The 20,889-nt window shown below is 45.2% G+C and overlaps 1 protein-coding gene and 1 long non-coding RNA gene across 5 annotated transcripts in view; one reads left to right on the top strand and one right to left on the bottom strand.

The window, feature by feature from the left end:
* Positions 1-2,090: 2,090 nt before the first annotated feature.
* LOC310696628 lies at positions 2,091-20,052 on the bottom strand. Its single transcript, XR_014520658.1, has 3 exons — positions 19,966-20,052; positions 3,371-3,503; positions 2,091-2,130 (listed from the first exon to the last, which is right to left on the bottom strand). It is a non-coding gene; the product is annotated as an uncharacterized lncRNA (long non-coding RNA).
* Positions 11,322-20,889, top strand: part of ERMP1 (endoplasmic reticulum metallopeptidase 1) — a 41,688-nt gene continuing 32,120 nt past the window's right edge. For 2 of the 4 annotated variants that reach the window (XM_083482254.1, XM_083482253.1), the window contains exons 1-2: positions 11,345-11,777; positions 19,959-20,260. In XM_083482254.1, coding sequence (XP_083338380.1) covers positions 11,446-11,777; positions 19,959-20,260 — 634 coding nt within the window. In that variant the 5' untranslated portion in view covers positions 11,345-11,445. Of the gene's footprint in view, positions 11,778-19,958; positions 20,261-20,889 lie in introns of all 4 variants that reach the window. The other 2 variants (XR_014520630.1, XM_083482252.1) reach the window with 2 other exon arrangements.

Below are 20,889 nucleotides of genomic sequence, written 5' to 3'. Positions count from 1 at the left end.
AGTCACATTCAGTTCAGTGGGACTTGCTCCCTCGCTAAGTGTGTCTAGGATTGCTTATGCAAACAATAGAGAGTAGCTGTTCAATTATTGTGTGCAGCAATCCAGACCTCTTTTCTTGAAGCCCTGTAGAGGGGCAGAAGCAAATGCTTAATACAAGTACAGTGGACGCTCGGGTTGCGAACGTGATCTGTGCGGGATGCACATTCGCAACCCGCAGCGGTGCATTTGCGCACGTCCGGGTTGCGATTCGGTGCTTCTGCACATGCACAAAGCGCGATATAGTGCTTCTGCACATGTGCGACCCCCGAAACCTAGAAGTAACCCGTTCCGGTACTTCTGGGTTTCGGCAGGTCTGTAACCTGAAAAAACACAACCTGAAGCGTCTGTAACCCGAGGTATGACTGTACAGTGGTACCTCGGGCTAAGAACTTAATTCGTTCTGGAGGTCCGTTCTTAACCTGAAGCTGTTCTTAACCTGAGGTACCACTTTAGCTAATGGGGCCTCCTGCTGCCGCCACCACGCCACCGCCACCCGATTTCTGTTCGCATCATTAAAGCAAAGTTCTTAACCCGAGGTACTATTTCTAGGTTAGTGGAGGCTGTAACCTGAAGCGTCTCTAACCTGAGGTACCATTGTACAAAGAACAGCTGCCGGTATGATCATTTCAGCTCAAACTGCACCTGAATTCTAATAACCGGCCTGATGTGCCTCCGAAGTTGTGGGGATGCCATTGAGACAGTCCTATATAAGCTCCATCATTTTTGACATCAAAGAGGGTGCTTGCAGCAAGGCCTCTGCTCTTTAAAATATGGTGAGATTAATATGGAGAGAGACATTCCTGCAAGCTGGTTAAGGGCTCAGCCTGCAACCTTGTAAAACAAATGCAAAGATTTTTTTAAAAAATAAAGTTTTACACAAAAGCTACCTATAGAAAAATAGAACCAATAAGAAGGTGGAGGGGACTAGATGGGTTCATCCGAATTAACTGCCCATACAGCAGTAGTGATGTATGGAAGTGAGAGCTGGACCATAAAGAAGGCTGATCGCCGAAGAGTTGATGCTTTTGAATTATGGTGCTGGAGGAGACTCTTGAGAGTCCCGTGGACTGCAAGAAGATCAAACCTCTCCATTCTGAAGGAAATCTGCCCTGAGTGCTCACTGGAAGGACAGATCGTGAAGCTGAGGCCACCTCATGAGAAGAGAAGACTCCCTGGAAAAGACCCTGATGTTGGGAAAGATTGAGGGCACAAGGAGAAGGGGACAACAGAGGACGAGATGGTTGGACAGTGTTCTCGAAGCTACCAGCATGAGTTTGACCAAACTGCAGGAGGCAGTGGAAGACAGGAGTGGCTGGCGTGCTCTGGTACATGGGGTCACGAAGAGTTGGACATGACTAAATGACTAAACAACAACAGCAGCATTGAACTTGAACTGGTAGCAGGAGATAAAAAAAGGGGACGTGTATAGATGCTAGGGGGACGTGGGTCTAAACCACAGAGCCTAGGGCTTGCCGATCAGAAGGTCAGCGTTTTGAATCCCTGCGATGGGGTGAGCTCCTGTTGCTCAGTCCCTGCTCCTGCCAACCTAGCAGTTCGAAAGCCCATCAAAGTGCAAGTAGATAAATAGGTACCGCTCTGGCGGGAACGTAAACAGTGTTTCTGTGTGCTGCTCTGGTTCGCCAGAAGCGGCTTAGTCATGCTGGCCACAAGACCCGGAAGCTGTCTGCGGACAAATGCCGGCTCCCTTGGCCTGTAAAGCGAGATGAGCACCGCAACCCCAGAGTCATCTGCGACTGGACTTAACAGTCAGGGGTCCCTTTACCTTTATAGATGCTAGGAGAGGATAAATTTATTGATTAATATCCTTCCTTCCTCAGGTCTGTGAGTTCAGCAGAGTGCATCTCTTAAAATGGTCTCTGAGCAATGGACCTAGCTACTAGGGCACAGATTTTCTGCCTGTATTTTTCACTGTCCTGTCCAGCTTTAATAAATTCAGTGGGGGGTGGGGCACAATACTTGCGTAAAAGAGTATAATACTCACCACCTGGTTTTCTATAAATGTTTCCAGCATGGCTTCAGGCCACCACAACAGTTGCATCAAAATTAGCACCTTTTCCACGCTACTTTATCCTACATTGCACAAATGGAAAATAGCCCATGGAAGCAGGGTAGAAAGAGCCATGAGGTGTGGGGTGGGGAGCAGGGGGGGAATAGCATGAGACCCAAAGTCAATGAGAGGCTTTCTTGTACTCCTTATGGCTAAAAACAAACCAGGTATACTTTCTTCCCTCCCGGAGAAGAATTCATCAATAACTGCTTGCAGAGAGCGGGCATCACATAAAGGGGTTCTTTGTCATTGCTAGCAGCCAGGCAGTCACAAATCACCCATGTGATGATAATGCCAGTGCATTTGTGCTTCGCCATGGGCTGATCTTGCATTCAGATGACTCAAGATTCCAGATGTCAAAGGTCTATTATTCTCGAGAGCGATGAAGAGATCCCTGTTCGTGTTAGCGAATGCCTTCGGAGCAGGCAGTTGCAGAAAAAGTAATATTAATAACCGAGCAGTTTGTAAGGTGAAAACATGGGCTTGATCCTGGTCTTGGTTTTGCTGGGGGTGGGGTATCTTTATTAGTCTGCTTGTATAAATTCCAAATTTGCTATACTAACTGCCCCCTCCCCGTTTTAACTCCTATGCAGCTGGCAGCAGACCTCTGTTTACAGATCTATTTCTTTTTTAAAATCCATTTTTGTTGTTGTCTGGTAACACCCACCAGAAGTCTTTCTACCAGTACCATGCTACTCCTAAGTGGTCAGTCATTGACCTGGAAAGGTGAGCTGGTTTGGAAGCCCTGCTTGAGGCAAATGATGGCCAAGGTGACCCTGGAAGCAGCTGTAGCATGGAGCTCATCTGCATTTCACATTACTGGATGTAGCCCCAGGCATAACTAAAGGGGGAGGTGATGGTTAATACGAGCCACCTGTGTTCCCAGGTGATGTAGCCTAAAGGTAAATGTAAAGGGACCCCTGACCATTAGGTCCAGTCGTGACCGACTCTGGGGTTGCAGCGCTCATCTTGCTTTATTGGCCGAGGGAGCCGGCGTACAGCTTCCGGGTCATGTGGCCAGCATGACTAAGCCGCTTCTAGTGAACCAGAGCAGCACACGGAAACACCGTTTACCTTCCCGCCGGAGCGGTACCTATTTATCTATTGCACTTTGATGTGCTTTCGAACTGCTAGGTTGGCAGCAGCAGGGACCGAGCAACAGGAGCTCACCCCGTTGCGGGAATTCAAACCGCGACCTTCTGATTGGCAAGTCCTAGGCTCTGTGGTTTAACCCACAGCGCCACCCGCATCCCTGTAGCCTACCTGGGTCTATAAAGATTGTGTGTATCTTCATTTGGGTGCTGACAAGCCATCTTCTTGCTACAGAATATTTTCCACCGAATGCTGTGAGCTGGGGCGAGGAGGGAGCCTTTGGACCTCTGCTGTAAGTTTGTACCTTTAAAAAAATAAAAAGTTAGACCTGATCTCCTATCTGTCTTTGGAATCTCTGTGTATCTGAACTCTTGCGAGTCCACTACTCGCTCGGTCAGCTCCAGTGCCAGATTTATGTATAAGCTAAACCAGGGGGTCTGCAACCTTTAAGACAAAAAGAGCCACTCGGACCCGTTTCCGAAGAAAAAAAAACTGGGAACCGCAAAACTCGTCATTATAAAAATAACTTTTTTGTCACTTTTTTATTATTTCTTTGTTTGACCCCTCAGAATTACTCCTCCTCATAGAAATAAACGTTAAATTAACAAGTTACCTTTTTTTGTGTGTATATTCTTCACTCCCCTTCAAAACAGTGACCAGCGTACATGCCCCCTTTCAATGCAGTGACCAGCGTACATGCCCCCTTTCAATGCAGTGACCAGCGTACATGCCCCTTACAATGTAGCGGGCGGGCGGGCGGGAAGGTGACGTCGGGACGGTGCGTGACTAACACATGCACCGCCCCCATGCGACGTCACAGCCAGTACAGCGCCTGCCACAGTGGGGAGTGTCGGGGCGCACAATGCGCCTCCTCCCCTTGCTAGTATCCGCCCCGGAGCCGCGGCAAAGGTGTAAAAGAGCCACATGCGGCTCTGGAGCCGCGGGTTGCCGACCCCTGAGCTAAACGAACTATAGCTTAGCCCCCCCCCCAAAAAAAAAATTAAAAGAAAAATACCTGGATGTACATTTCCAAAATATAAGATAAAAAAACAAATAAAATAAAACCTACACACAGCAGCAGTGTTTTGTGTTGTGTAGGCTCCTATGATGTAGGTAATAGGCCCTGTCATTATCACTGGTTTGCTATTATTATTTCATGTTATAGCAAGTTTCTAAAGACTAGATTATGCGTCTTTGTAAATTGTGTTTCTAAAGGGACTTTTGTTATTGCCAAATGCCAATGTGTTTGCATTATTAAGTTTGTTATGAATAAAAAATCATTTTAAGTTAGAGCTGAATAATTATTTCACTATTAATATACTTCTTAATTGTATTTCACTATTAATATACTTCTTCTTAATTGTATTTGAGTTCAACAATTACTTTGATAAAATACATATTTGCTATGTGCAAATGGCTTTAGATCCCTTTTAGGTCCATAAGTTACCATATAGCATATATTCAACACAAAAAACAGGGACAATTTGTTGTTGACAAAGGACAGCTGGACATATAAAGGGCCCCATTACCTTCAGTAGCTGAGGGCCTCATCAAACCTAAATCCGGCCCTGGTCAGCTCCTGTTCATGAAATAGGAGAGGGTTCATTTTGTCCTTCATTTCTATACAGCTTTATATTTTTAAGGAAAAGAAAAATCTCAAAAACAGTTTACAACACGTTAAAATGTCAAATGAAACAATCTGGAATAAAACGTTACTGAAGAAAGTCAACTATAAACTAAAATACCTTAAAGTAGGGTTGCCAAATGTCCAGATTTTCAGGGGGGAATTTGAGGAAATCGCCAAAATGTCCAGATTTTCAGGGGGGAATTTGAGGAAATCGCCAAAATGTCCAGGTTTTTGAAACTCCCCACCCCCCGCAAAGGTCAACTTTTACTTCTTTAAATATGGCAACCCTATCTTAAAGATGACAAATAACGCATTACAAAGGAGGTCAACTACAAAATGCACATTTAACGGAGTAAAGTTAACAAAATGAACTTAAACATTTCAAAGGAAAACATTACTAAAGGAAGTAGAATATGGAATGCACATTTAAAACAGCATTTATTCCCTTTCCTTTCAAATAGTTCTTCCCTTTCCTTATATTTTATTGTGAGCCTTCAGTTGTTTGTAGTATGGTTAGTTTTCAGATGAAACAAAACATGTTATTTTTTTCATTTTCCTCTCTAGAGGGAGCTCCTGTAACATGTCAACTTATAAAGGGTTAGAAAGCTTTCCAACTGCGTCTCTACACAATTGCCAGGTGTGCAAGATTTGTACAGATGCCTCAGGATGTCTATGGAGTGCATCTCCCAGCTCATTCCATTTCTTAATGTCATAAGTACCCCCCTCTGGAAACCAGGGGCACAGTCTAGCAATCTCTAACAACAATTTTTCTACTAGGGGTGCTAAATGCTTATCATGCCCTGCCTGAGCTAGCAAAAATAACAAATTATTCCTATGCTTTTCCTGCCCGTGTGAAAGCTTGCTTCCCATGATCTCACAAGACGCGTAATAGATGCGCGTCTTTGGGGCTCGTTCCGAGCGAATGAGATCCTAAGTCCGGGAATCGTTTTGCAGGAGATGATCCACCACGACTGAGGTATAGCAGGTTGCTAGCTCCGAGGGGAGTCCAATCCTGGGGGTTTCCTTTTGTTGAGGTTTCCTTTTAGCTTTGCCTCACACACTGAGGTTTTTTTACAAGCCTCACACAGTTTCTTTTTTAAGTTTGCCTCACAGGGGGCACCACTTGAGGCATTCTCAAAGTAAAGGAAGGATTGAACTCTGATTAATAAGAATACACACAGAGGCTTGAACCAGGAAGACTCTGGGAAGGGTGCGTATAATTGTCTCTCTCTCTGCCTCTACCCCTCGGCCCAGGTCGTTTTATTCACAAAAGAACTTTTTACAGAGTGTTCGTAAGAACCAATCAGATTTCTTCTGAGCATTTCCACAAACCCCAAGTGGGAACAAAGTTAAACTACCAAAACTAATTAAGCACACATATTTCTGGAGTAAACAAAGAACAGAACTACAAAGGAGAGCATTTGGCAACCCCAGAGGTGAAAAACAAGTGATATACATGATAAGAAGGATAGCCAGGAGGACAGCGATCATTATCACCTTTATGCGAAACCTGTTTCCTAGCACTAAGATTAACAGCCTAAGATTAACATATCAGAAAAGCTACATCAAAAGAAGCTGCCCACTATCTTTGATGACCCAGGATGCCTGCTGTGTACGTGACTTGTGAAGAAAGAGAAATGGAACAGGGATGCAGAGGTATGGATTGATCAAGAATCATATCAAAATAGTTTAAACCCAGTCAATGCAATGCTTTCATTGCTGACACAGATGGCTTACTCTATATTTATTATAATTCCTCATAGCAATCCCACCTGATCACTACATGTGTCACCCAGGAGATCGCAGCCACAGAGATAAGAAAAAGTTGTTTTATTGTCTGGAGAGGTCATTTCCTGGTTTGCTGCAACAAGGCAACTGGGTGTTGGAATTTTGGGCCCCTAACAATTTCGCGCCCGGGGCAACCCACGCTATGCTACTGAAACAGGTTGAAGATTTCACCAGAACCTGCCACGGTGCAACGTAGGTAAGTGATGCTTTGGTAGGGGCAGTAGCTGGAGGGCACTTCCTGTACCCTCCACAACCCGGGATGTACCACCGCTGGTCATATAGCCTCAGGAGCAGGGCTAAAAGCAGTCTCCCTGTACCCGTGTTTGTTCTCTCCCCCCCCCCTTTTAAAGTTTGAATAGAGCAAATAGTGCATCATGCCAAATCCTTATAAATTTTATAATATTGCATCATATAAGTGGGGAAGATTTAAAGCACAGTCTGGTTGTCACGGTCTGGTTCACGGGCGATCAGAGTCCCGGCAGGGGATGTCAGGACCGGGGGCAAGATGACGGGGTGGAGCAGGAAGGGGGGTCCAGAAGCCAGGAAGCCAAGGGTCCGAGGGTCAGGAAGCAAGGAGTCAAGGGTCCAGGATGAAGAAGCAAGGAATCAAGAAGTCAGGGGTCCAAGGATCAAGAAGCAAGGAGTCAACAAGCCGAGGTTCAAGGATCAGGAAGCAAGAAGCCTAAGGCAGGAAGCGTGTTGCTGTGGCAAAGAGCCGAAGGGAAATGCTGACCTTATATCCCTTCCCGGCTCTTGCCACCAGGTGCTGTGAGTTACCAATCGGCCTCACCTGTGTGGCCACGCCTTGCCTCTTCAGAACAAACTTAGGAAGACCCCAGTCCTGCAAAGTCCTGTTGGTCACAGGGCCTGGCTCCTGCACGCACACTTGACACTGGTGGATGGAAAACTGGAGATGTGATTTCCCTCTGCTCATGGTTTTCTCTTGAAAACTACTTCTAACCAGCCAGCTTACTTCTACACATGCAGCCCCGACAGGAGAAAAATGACTAGAATGTAGAGATTCTAAGGCACAGCAAGCAGAAGACCCTCCAGCCACACTTCATCCTCCCTGCTGACCATCGCCCTGCAATTTATGTTGACCCAATTCTGTTGACCATCCATGTTGACCCAATTCTGCCCCATGAAGCAAGAGTTTTGAAATTTGCAACTGGTGGTGCAATATGAGAAGGGCTACACTATTAAACAACATGCTGTGCACCCATGGGTGGGAAGAGCTGTCCACGGGGGTAGGGCAAGCGTCTCAGGGTGTGGTGATGTCACCCCCCTCAGGGATAACACCCAGGGCGGACCACACCCACCGCATTCCCTTCCTCTGCTAATGGAGCCTCTGTAACATATTCTCCTGGCAAGATTGGCTGTAGGCCTACTCTTCTTAGAATAATAATAGTTGCTTGGATAAGCCTACCTGCAGTTTCTCTGATCTTAAAAATGTTGCGAAGGGAAGGATTTCATAACACGTCATGTTGCAGACGGCTTTTAGTTTGACCTCCTTGTCCTTCCCACTGCTTTGGCAGAGCTCAGATAAAATATTAGAAGAATGAGCACAATTATTTCTCCTCAGAAATACATGTGTGCCTCATTTCTCAGAACTTTGTGGTGCAGAAATGTGGAAAATGCTTCCTTTCAAACAGTGAGGATTGGGTCTGTTACATCTACCTCCCTGAAGCTCTGACTCCCTGACTAACACTTGGTTGCTAATTATTTTAACTGTTTAGAATGGAGCAATTGTTGCTGTTGTTTGGTCGTGTCCGACTCTTCGTGACCCCATGGACCAGAGCACGCCAGCCACTCCTGTCTTCCACTGCCTCCCGCAGTTTAGTCAAACGCATGCTGGTAGCTTCGAGAACACTGTCCAACCATCTCGTCCTCTGTCGTCCCCTTCTCCTTGTGCCCGCAATCTTTCCCAACATCAGGGTCTTTTCCAGGGAGACTTCTCTTCTCATGAGGTGGCCAAAGTCTTGGCGTCTCAGCTTCAGGATCTGTCCTTCCAGTGAGCACTCAGGGCAGATTTCCTTAAGAATGGAGAGGTTTGATCTTCTTGCAGTCCACGGGACTCTCAAGAGACTCCTCCAGCACCATAATTCAAACCCCTTTCATGGATCACTGCCTTGCTGTGGCGAAGGGGCTTGAATAACTCAGAGAAACTATGACCTATGCCGAGCAGGGCACCCAAGATGGACAGGTCATAGTGGAGAGTTTTGACCAAATGTGATCCACCTGGAGGAGGAACCGGCAAGCCACTCCAGTATCCCTGCCAAGAAAACTCCATGGACAAAGACAACAGGCAATGGAGCAATTAAAATTAGTTTAATTCATTCTCCTGTTCGTTTTAGGAATTTATATGCTGCCCTTTGATTATATTTTTGCAGCTTGCAAATAAAATAGTGTCTCACACACCGCTCCAATCTCTGAGCAGTCTGAGAATCCAGGGGTTCCATACCTAAGGTCCATGGAAATGAGGCACTGCGGAGACTGTGGTGTCTTTATGATATATGGTTTATTTAACATGTATACAACCTGAGCCTACGTTGGAGGGGTTCACAGCATTAACACCCCAAGAGGGGTCTTGCTTCTCCTATAGCCACAGAAGCCTTGGATTCAAACATGAATCCACCATTGTGCTCTTTCCCTCTCCAGCTTGCTGTGTTTAACAAACTGCAACCTCTTACCCCTAGGTCACATCACCACCACTGCAATCCTAAACTCAACTCTGCTATCTCAGAGCTGAGGGAGGGGTACCTTCCATTTTCCACAGGGCACAGAAAGCCATCTCTCTGACTTTCTTTTGTCTTTGGTTAATGACTGATTTACCAGGTGATTTCCTGAATATGGGAAGTTAGTTCAATGGCTTAGCCTGTATCTTAACACTTGGCTAAATCCACCCATTAGACCCAGGAAATTAGGGAAATCTGACACTCCCAAACCCTGGCACCCCCAACTCATAACAGTACATAATAAAACAAAGCAGTATAAAAACATAAATAAAACTGAGGATTTAAACACCTTTTCTTTTTTTTAAAAAGTAATTTATCCTGCCTGACTGGAAATCCTGTGTACAGTCAAAGTGTGGAAAAAGTGGTAGCTTTTTAGCAGGGAAGAGAAAAATAACTACACATGCTCACTGACTTTATCATCACTTCAGCTGTTCCAGGAGTTTTTTCTGGTGCTTGAGAACAGTAATGGGGCACAGTCACATCAAATTTGTCACGGTAGACCCTTTCCCTGCCTCTATGGGTGATGCAGACACACTGCTGAGCTATGAGCTATGGTTAAAGAAATTGGAGTTCTTGTTGGAAATGCACTGAAAAAGATATACCAAGAACTCTGGCCACAACTTTCAATTAAAGAATAATTCCTACTCAAGAGTTGAGATGAAAAACGTGTATATTCTGCTAAGAATCACAGTTGTAGCTAGTAGTAAATTTAAATATAACAGAGAAACGCAAGAAAACTTGGATTCAATTATCTAAGACGCATGTCGAAAAAGGAAACATAAAAGAATTAAATGATACAGACTTCCAACAGATTTATAGTCCTCAAAAAAAACCGAGCTGAAGAAGGCGTTTACTCCGAAACAGGGCCCTGTCCTGGTCACCACTACTGAGTCGTACATCTGATTCACACTCCGGATACTCCGTTTTGGCCCTATTTGATCCTTTATTCTTTATCCTGATTTTTTATATATATGGACTCTTTTTGACTGCCATTGAGACTTGTATAAAACAATTGTTGTGCACTGGTATCTCATGTACCTTTGTACCATATCACTGCATATTTGAAACTACATTATTTCTGTACTTAAACGTTGTATCCAAACTTATTATGGCTTTAAAACCATCGTACTTACATGTTATATTTAAATTTACTACTAGCTTCAACTGTGATTCTTAGCAGAATATACACGTTTTTCATCTCAACTCTTGAGTAGGAATTATTCTTTAATTGAAAGTTGTGGCCAGAGTTCTTGGTATATCTTTTTCAGAGCTATGAGCTATGAGCACACACTGAGGGCACTGGAAAACCAAAATATTTTTTTAAAAAAATTTGGAAAGAGTTTGACACTTGATCTTTCGAAAGAAGCGCTGAAGGAGGCATCCTGGCAGAAACAAGAACTTGGTTCGACTTTCGACTTCCTCCCCTGCACACTCTTCCTTCATTTCCCCGTTCTTTTTATGACTTCTCCCCACCTAAACCAGGGGGCGCCCCACCGACAGCAGATCAAAATAACGCCAGGAAGAAGGAAGAGCCCTGGCAGTGTGTATACAGGGCATAATGCACGCGTGCACATCTCGCCGTACATGCAAGTTTTGCGTCCTTGCAAAAAAACCCAAAACAAAACACCAGCAACGCGGCTTGCTTTTTTTGAATTGCATCGCCACCAATATCCTCATGTTGTTATTTGCATCCCTCCCACCTCACTGGCTTTCTTCAGACGCATATTTTGCTTTTTCCCGGGGGTTGGTGGGGGGAGCACCCCAGTTTGCCCGTCTCTAGGGACCTCTCCAGGTCCGGCTCTGCGCACGACTCGTGCCAAGAAGGAGCGTGGGCGAAGACCAAGGAGCGCGCAAAGGCGCCCTCGCGCAAAGTCACCGCGCTTGACCCTGGCGGGGTGGCGGGCGGGACCAAGAGAAGGAGAAGGAGGAGCGCCGTCTGACATTTCCTGCCCAGGCTACCTTGCGAAGGGACTCCTGAGCCCGCCTCCCGCTCGCGAAAGCAAGGTGGGTTGGCCCCGGCCGGGCGCTTTTAGCCCTCCCGCCGTTGCCATACTGCTGCTGCTGCAAGCCAAAGCCAGGCACCCGGGGTCTCCACCATGGAGCGCAGCTCGGCCGCCGTGGGTGCCGTGAGGCGCCTCCGCACGCATCCTGCTCAGCAGCACCAGCAGCAGCACCCTCGCCCAAACCAGCAGCAGCAGCCGCCGTGGCGCCCGGACCAGGAGCCCGACGGACTGGACGGGAAGAAGCCGGCGGGCAGCCGGGGAGGAGGAGGAGCGAGGGGCCTCCCGCTGCTGCCGGAGGCGCGCACGGCCCTGCTGCTGCTGCTCTACTTGCTGGCGCTGCGCGGGATCGCGCACCTCTCCCTGCGGAGGCTGGTGCAGCCGGCGGAGCGCCGCCCCGGCGAGGATTTCAGCGCCCCGCGCGCCAGGTAACCGCAGGTAGCGGCGGCGGCGGCTCTCTCTCGCGCGCTTGCCGGGTCCCAGGTCCCTTCTTCCGTGGGGTGCGTGGGTGGGAAGGGTCCAGGGACAGATGCCCCCCCCATCAAGTACATAACTAACTGAGGTTCTGGCCCCCACCCCAACATAAAGTCTGCCCACCCCCTCGAACGTGAACCCTAGCTACACCCGTAGTTCCTTCCCCCGTCCTCACCGCGCACCTGCATCTCTGGGAGAGGGAGACATGGGCGTAGTCGGGGAGCGGGAAGACGGAGCCACAATACTATTGAAAAGCACTGAAAGTACACAATTATCTGAGGTCCTGTGTGCCCCCCCTCCCAGCAGAAGCCCCCCCCCAATGTCCTCAACAACTTAGGAGGATCCCCTAAAAAAAAGCTTTGGCTGCCCCCCTCCCCAACAAAAATCTTGGCTCTGCCCATGGAGAGAGAGGTGGAATGCTCTCCTCTGGGACTGCCAACTTGGCCCCACGCCCATGGGTGCCCAGGGCCATGGGTTCCATACAGTGTCTGGCCCCGGGGTGTTGGCTCCTACGCCTCCTCCTGGACTAATTTACTGATGTACCCTGATGTACTTTGAATCTGATCTAGGCAGGAGTTTCAAACGTTGTGTCATTGTGTTCCCTATGTTCTTTTTGATAGTAGTAGCTAGCAATAAAGGATAGCTGCTGGGCCTGTGTACATGGGGGCGTGTTATACATGGAAAAATACAGTATGTCTTCTTTAGCTATTAAGGTGCCTTTAATGTGTAGGTAGGAACGAACAGGGAGCACTTGTGTTTTCAGAATCTCTGTGGTTTAATTGAATTACAGTAATTTTATTATTTATATCCCGTCCGTCTGGCTGGGTTTCCCAAGCCACTCTGAACAGCTTCCAAACATATGTTAAAACATAATAAATAATCAAACATTAAAAACCTCCTGATACAAGGCTTCAGATGTCTTCTGAAAGTCATATAGTTTTTTATTTCCTTAACATCTGATGGGAGGGCGTTCCACAGGGAGGTGCCACCAACAAGAAGACCCTCTGCCTGGTTTCCTGTAACTTTGCTTCTCACAGTGAGGGAACCTCCAGAAGGCCTTCGGAGCTGGACCTCATTGTCTGGGCTGAACGATGGGGGTGGAGACACTCTTTCATGTATACTGGACCAAGGCTGTTTAGGGCTTTAAAGGTCAGCACCAACACTTTGAATTGTGCTCAGGAACATACTGGGAGCCAGTGTAGATCCTTTAGGACTGGTGTTATATGGTCTCGGCGGCCGCTCCAAGTCACCAGTCTAGCTGCCGCATTCTGGATTAGTTGTAGTTTCTGAGTCACCTTCAAAGGTAGCCCCACGTAGAGTGCATTGCAGTAGTCCAAGTGGGAGATAACCAGGGCATGCACCACTCTGGTGAGACAGTCTGCGGGCAGGTAAGGTCTCAGCCGGCGTACCAGATGGAGCTGGTAGACAGCTGCCCTGGACACAGAATTGACCTGTGCCTCCATGGACAGCTGTGAGTTCAAAATGATTCCCAGGCTGCACACCTGGTCCGTCAGGGGCACAGTTACCCCATTCGCGCTCAGGATCAGTTGCCCCAAAACAGTACTTCTATCTTGTCAGTATTCAGCCTCCATTCTGTTAGCCACCATCCGTCTTCCAGCTGCCTCCAGACACACATACAAGACGTTCACTGCCTTCACTGGTTCCAATTTAAAGGAGAGGTAGAGCTGGGTATCATCCGCATACTGATGAACACCAGCCCAAACTCTGTATGATCTCTCCCAGCGGCTTCATATAGATGTTAAAAAGCATGGCAGAGAGGATGGATCCCTGAGGCACCCCACAAGTGAGCGCCATGGGGTCTGAACGCTCCCAACACAAGGGCTAGGATGTATGAGGTTAGTGGACAACCACAGCAGAAGATAAATTCCACTGAATGAAGTCGGACAAATCCTGCCTTGGCTTCCTAGAATTTGCTACCAGGCTCAGGTTAAGTTACTGACTTAGGTATACAGAGCTCTCTATACCCTGGGTTGCAAGTATTTGAAGAAGTGCATCTCCTGCTACCTGCTAACCCACGCCTTAAGATCAGTGGAAGAGGCCTTCCTTTTGCCTCCCTCAGGGGCTGTTTGTTGTATAACAGCATGGAGCAAGCAAGGCCTTCTGTGCTATGGCCCCCTGTATGTTAAGCTCCCTCCCATTAGACCTGTGGTTGCCTACAGCTTTCAGATGTCTGCTTAGGATGTACCTCCCCGCCTGCTCCTGCCTTCCTGTGGAAGTGGCTGGTCTTGTGACCGGCCGCTTTATTATTTTATTATATTTATTGTTTTAAGATGCTGCTAATGTTTACTGGTTTTATGGTTTTCATTTTAATCCTTGTAGTGCATTTTATTTGATGAAGCGTTGTATACCACTACAGTGGTACCTCTACTTACGTGCACCTCTGGTTATGTATCCTTTGGACACGTACGCAGAAAACCTGGAAGTATTTTTCCGGGTTTCCTGCATGCGCAGAAATGCTCTACTGTGTGCATGCGCAGAACAGGCACCTTCGGTTGTGAAAAACTCAGGATCCGACCGGAGCTCCGGAACGGATCGCTTCCGCAGCTGGAGGTACTACTTTATTGGAGTCGAAAGGTATGTTATAAATCCAATGTGTAATATCTGAGGGGTCATCACTGACTACCGAGAAGATTTGGGATGAAGCGGGCTGTACAGTGGGACCTCGGGTTACAGACGCTTCAGGTTACAGACTCCGCTAACCCAGAAATATTACCTTGGGTTAAGAACTTCGCTTCAGGATGAGAACAGAAATCGTGCTCCGGCGGCATGGCAGCAGCGGAAGACCCCATTAGCTAAAGTGGTGCTTCAGGTTAAGAACAGTTTCAGGTTAAGAACGGACCTCCGGAATGAATTAAGTACTTAACTCGAGGTACCACTGTATCTCGCTTAGTTTGGGAGTTTTGCAGAAGTAGCATGAGTCTTGCGTGTGTGGAGGAATTGAGAAGGGAGCAGACAGGATCTTGTGCGCCACTATTTGGAGAGGAAAAGAAGCCGTACAAGAGCCTTTCACTACTTCCCCTTTGGCAAAAAACCAACAACTAGTCAGGCTGTATTTCTTCCGGCTGGTTAGTCATCCTAGCAAACGCTTCTGAGTAGGACACCTTGGGGGCATATTTCTGCTAGAACCTCTCTTTCCACATTCAGAAGATGTTAGATAGCAGGTGCATATCTGTGCAGACACAGTGTTAGAAACTCAGATATGTAAGCTGGGGCCAAATGGCTCCTTGCACCAAGGTTGCAGTCTCCAAAATGGAATGTCTGTTTGCCATTTTGGGACAAGACGGCTGTAAAGTCTTATTTTTCAAATGGTGGACTGACTGTGATTGATTATCAGTTAGACAGCTGGCTAGCTCAGAAGACCTTGAGCTAGGTTAAGAACGTAAGAGAACTCCAAGAAGAGAAGTCACTTGATCCAAGGACTGTCCACATATATATTGGCTTATTCTGACCTTTTTTTCTTCCTGGTGACATTGCATTCGTAACGTAGGAATATTCTTCACAACGGTGAGCAGGGCAGTGGGACAGAGCAAGCAAAGTCAAGCTATAACAGTTAGCTGTAACGACATTCACTCTCCTTCTCAGGCTGCGCAGAAAAAGCGCTTTGGTTCCCAAAGTTCATTCGAATTGTGCGGATAAAATACAGTTGTACCACGGGTTACATACACTTCAGGTTGCATTCGCTTCAGGTTACAGACTCCGCTAACCCAGAAATAGTGCTTCAGGTTAAGAACTTTGCTTCAGGATGAGAACAGAAATCGTGCTCCGATGGCGCGGCAGCATCAGGAGGCCCCATTAGCTAAAGTGGGGCTTCAGGTTAAGAACAGTTTCAGGTTAAGTACGGACCTCCGGAACGAATTAAGTACTTAACCTGAGGTACCACTGTATAGCGGATAGAATTCTCCATGGTGGGGTATTAGTGTGTGAAAACGGTCCAGATCCTATGGTTCCCAGGCATGCAACTCCAAATGGTGGAGATCTTCACTTGGTCGCAAGTGGCTGATAAGTCAGTTGGAAAATTTGCCTGCGCTTGTCTGGTTTCAATCTCTGACAGTGCAGGTAAATAAGTTTTACTTTGGGTATTTTGAGCCCATTCATGTTGATCATAGTTGAAATAGAGTAAGGCAAGAATCACATTGTTATTAGCCACTGTGGGTAGTTTGTGGGCAGTTCCTTTTATAACCTGCTAATCAGCCTCCAAAAATAGAAAAAGCTGTTATGGGATAAAAACTGGCTTGTGTTCCCACAAGGCTCGTAATTAATCAGAAATAAAAAACAAGACTGAGAGCCAAGGGGACGATGGTGGGAGGAGGCAATGGTTAGTGTATATTTCTATTCCCAAGGCAGATTACAAGCTGAAACAGGCAATAAAATAGACAGCAAAGATCACGCACCTGATCACAATCTAATCCAATACAAAAATAAAATAAAATCATAATGAATGCATAACTATAAAATAAACAACTTATATCAAATATTAAATACCAGCAGTTTACACTTAACAGCTTACAGTTAACTGTTACACTTAACTGCTACAATAAAGAATTACTAAACAACAGTAAAAATAATGAGCAATGCGTAAAATAGCACAAAACATACAAAACCTTGTAAAGGGATCAAATTGAGAGATAAGGGTACACAACTTATAATTTATTCTTTTTTTAAAAAAATAATAACCCTGAACTGTTGCTGTTCAATTCAGTGCCTTGTTTCTGTTTTGGAAGGTATTTAGCTTAAACTTCTGTAGTTTCCTTGTTCAGAGCAAATCCAAAATATAGACACATAGTTCTGGAGTGTAGACAGAGTTTCAGTTGAACTGGCTTTTATTTACTTCATAAAAACTTATATTATTTCTTGGTTATAGAAGAAACCTCCAAGTGGTTTACAAAGGCTGCTTTTCTGTAACAATTCAGTATTAGTATAAACAAGGGAAAGTGTCCCAATTTGTATTTAAGGGTTCTGTCATTCATTTCATTTTCATTTTTTAATTTGTATTTCTATCTTACAATACTCAAGGCGGTTTACAAGCTGAAGAAACAAAATCTACATCTTATAACAATCTAATGCAATACAAAAATGTGATAATAAAACATAAGTTTAAAATAGGCAACCTCCATCAAAAAAGTAACATTCAACAATCATTAGAATAGTATAAAATAATAATATCAACATATAAAAGTTAAACAGAAATCCACTCAACAGTTACAGTAATATCTAAACTATAATCAATAAAACAACGGCAAGCCACAGTACATAAAACAATACAATACACATTGAGAAGCAGAGGGTGGAGCAAGGCTTCTGTTAACATTTTTGCGTGGGACCCATGGAAATGAGTGTAACTGTAAGGAACATGGTATAGAAAAACAACTTTTAAAATATTCTTATCACCTCCTCGTCTCCCCAACACCAACAGTTTCCATTCCTTCAGTCAAATTTAGGAGAACCATGTGCTGAAAGTCTGTGTCACTTGTTGCTTCAGTACTCTTGAACCAATCTTGTGCAAGTCACTGCGAATAAATATTTCAGATTCCTAGGTGTACGCTCACATTTCGGGCGACTTTTTGAAACCTGATTACAGTGGTACCTCAGGTTACATACGCTTCAGGTTACATACGCTTCAGGTTACAGACTCCGCTAACCCAGAAATATTACCTTGGGTTAAGAACTTTGCTTTAGGATGAGAACAGAAATCGTGCTCCGGTGGCGCAGCGGCAGCAGGAGGCCCCATTAGCTAAAGTGGTGCTTCAGGTTAAGAACAGTTTCAGGTTAAGAACAGACCTCTGAAACGAATTAAGTACTTAACCCGAGGTACCACTGTATTGAGTTTTAAAACTGAGCTAAGAAGAACGCATTGGAACTACTTTCTAGTCCTTGCATTATTTACATTTACCATGAGGAAGTTCATCACCTCTTTCATCAAGTTTTAGGTAAAGTGAGCCTTGGAGTTCCTGTTTGTTATTTTCTTATCTCCTCCTGTTTGATGTCAGGTTTTATGGAACTTCCTTTCCCCCTTTTATTTCGTACACATGCAGCTCTTTGTAGTTTTTAGCAACAGATCTCCCTTTGCACCTCAAACCTAAACCAATTTATTTGGAACTAGATCATATTGATTTCAGTATAACACTTCCAGATGCATATGTATAGAATTGCAGCCTTTGGCAGCAATGCTCATAAACTGCCCTAGTTTTAAGTCCTGCTGGTTTCAGCAGGACTTAGTTTCAAGCAACTTTAATTTTCAAGGAAAAGCAGTGCGTTAAATATTTTGCAGTTTGGCATGTGCGACTTTGTGTAGCCACCAAACATATGCAGCATTTTATAGGTGGTGTCTGAAACAAACACCTGAGAAACTGAAGTGCAAATTATTATTTATATTCTAATGGAACTCTCCCGGGTAATGACTATACACATACAGGGTTGCTGTGTCGTTTGTGTTATCTGTTAGATTATTTTTGTTTTTAAAAAGAAATTCTGGGTTTTAATGTATTTATGCATGTGTATATGTTTTTTGCTTAAAACGCTTTAAGACACTTTTGAGTTGCTATGGAAAAAAAGTGACCAATAAACATAAAAATAAAAACTTTTGATTATTATTCAGATAATGCCCTGGGCATTAAATCAGATGGTTAGTACGTTTCCAAGCACAATTCAAAGTGTTGGTGCTGACCTTTAAAGCCCTAAACAGCCTTGGTCCAGTATACGTGAAGGAGCGTCTCCACCCCCATCGTTCAGCCCGGACACTGAGATCCAGCGCCAAGGGGCTTCTGGTGCTTCCCTCATTGCGAGAAGTGAGGTTACAGGGAACCAGACAGAGGGCCTTTTCGGTAGTGGTGCCCACCCTGTGGAACACCCTCCCTTCAGATGTGAAGGAAATAAGTAGCTATCCCATCTTTAAAAGACATCTGAAGGCAGCCCTGTTCAGGGAAGGCTTTAATATTTAACGCTGTATTGTTTTTAATACTTGATTGGGAGCCGCCCAGAGTGGCTGGGGAAACTCAGCCAGATGGGCGGGGTATAAATAATAAATTATTATAATTATATTAGGGTGTGTTGTGTATATGGAAAGATACATATGGTATATTTAATACAGAGTTGGACCTACGGTAGGTTACACCCTCAGTTAAGTATGAAACTCACTGAGTGGGCTTGAGGTAGTCCACATTGGTGTGAGGATAAATAGAATAACCCCACATAGGTGGAAGATTGCCAGATTCCAGTGTTCATGAAATATGAATGGGTTTTAAAAAAATCTCTGGGCATAATCACTGTAAACATTGGGTGACATCCAAGTTTTGTGTGAGCGGATGTCGTCTTCTTCTTCTTCTTCTTCCTCCTCTTCCTCTTCCTCTTCCTCTTCCTCGTCTTCCCCCAGCAACCTCTCCTACAGCCACAAGATCTTCTCCATAGAGTTGGCAGAGGAGATTCTGGTGTGGGGACACAGGAGGCTATGGGGCGGCCGAGGAAGAAAGGGAAGACCTATTTGCTCAGGCAGGAATCTCTTGCACAATTGGGTGGGTGGGCATCACTAGATGTCCCTCTTGTTCCTTTGAAGTATTACAATCAGCAATGTGCCCATATTTGTACTGCTATTTAACATATTTCTAGCCTTTCTTCAGTGGTGCATGGAGACTAAGCTGCTAAACGGACATTTTGTTCTCCTCCTTTGGTAGTCAGTGGAACGTTAAGCCCCATTGGCCCTGTCAGGGGTCAGCAAACTTTTCCAGCAGGGGGCCGGTCCACTGTCCCTCAGACCTTGTGGGGGGCCGGACTATATTTCGGAAAGAAAAAAAAGAGAACGAATTATTATGCCCCACAAATAACCCAGAGATGCATTTAAAATAAAAGGATACATTCTACTCATGTAAAAATACGCTGATTTCCGGACCGTCCACGGATTTAGAAGGCGATTGAGCCGGATCTGGCCCCCGGGCCTTAGTTTGCCTACCCATGCCCTAATAGCTTAAGGAATGTTCTTGCAATTATGTCATTGTTCACACCAACAGATCTAGCTTTCTCTTCAGTGGCCTGGTAGGAGTAGCTGCTCTTTTGGAGCTGAGTTTGCATGCATTTGTAGGTTTTAATACATTCTTCTAATGCCCTGTTATGGTCTCCTACAGGACTTACCTAGAAAACATTACTGCAATTGGGCCCAGAGCAGTTGGAAGTCCGGAAAACGAAATCTTCACAGTCAACTACCTCTTGGAACAAGTTAAAGCTATTGAAACTCAAAGCAGTCATGTCCATACCATCTCTGTCGATATCCAGAGGCCCACGGGCACCTTCAGTATTGATTTTCTTGGAGGCTTTACCAGTTACTATGACAACATTACTAATGTCGTGGTCAAGCTGGAACCCAGGACTGGAGCAGAGCATTCGGTGCTCTCCAACTGCCACTTTGACTCTGTACCACATACTGTCGGTAGGTAACATCAGAAAAATTTTGTATAATGGGGGCAGGGGGGCTGCCACTTCGCAAGAAATTTGTGTTTCCCCCTTTCTTTAAGAGGTGGACCCCAGCGAAGGCCCAGATCTTTCTATTCACTGATTCTGGTGGAGAAATTTCTAAGAATTCTCCACAAATGCAATTTATTGAGCTGACCTAAATATTTTATTTAAAGTTGCTTATGCTTTGTAAAAGGGACACAAGTGGCGCTGTGGTGTAAACCACTGAGCCTAACGGCCAAGGGTCCCTTTACCTTTACCTTATATGCTTTGTAAGTCTTAGTTGTTGGGTACTTTGTAGACATCGTCAGCTTCACAGCACGCTGAGAATATTTTTACTTTTCAAAAGCTTATATTAATGGGGTGAATTTGTATACATCCCCCCCCCTTTACTTTTTCTGCAGATTTAAAATTAGTTGTAATTTACTGGTTATCCAGCTTAACATTTTATAAAAGGCAAAAAAACTCTTACCTAAACGTAATTTTGTTAACAAGACTTAACCTGCCTACAAAGGCTTATCCCACAGACTTTTCTGAATCTGGGTAATGAAATTTTTGCACAGTAGTTTTTTGTTTGTTTGCTTTTTTGTTTTAAAAAACGCTCAG

Source organism: Podarcis liolepis, assembly GCF_965112155.1.
Source record: "Podarcis liolepis genome assembly, chromosome: 17".
Lineage (NCBI taxonomy): Eukaryota > Metazoa > Chordata > Lepidosauria > Squamata > Lacertidae > Podarcis > Podarcis liolepis.
This window is presented reverse-complemented; position numbering and strand designations above follow the sequence as displayed.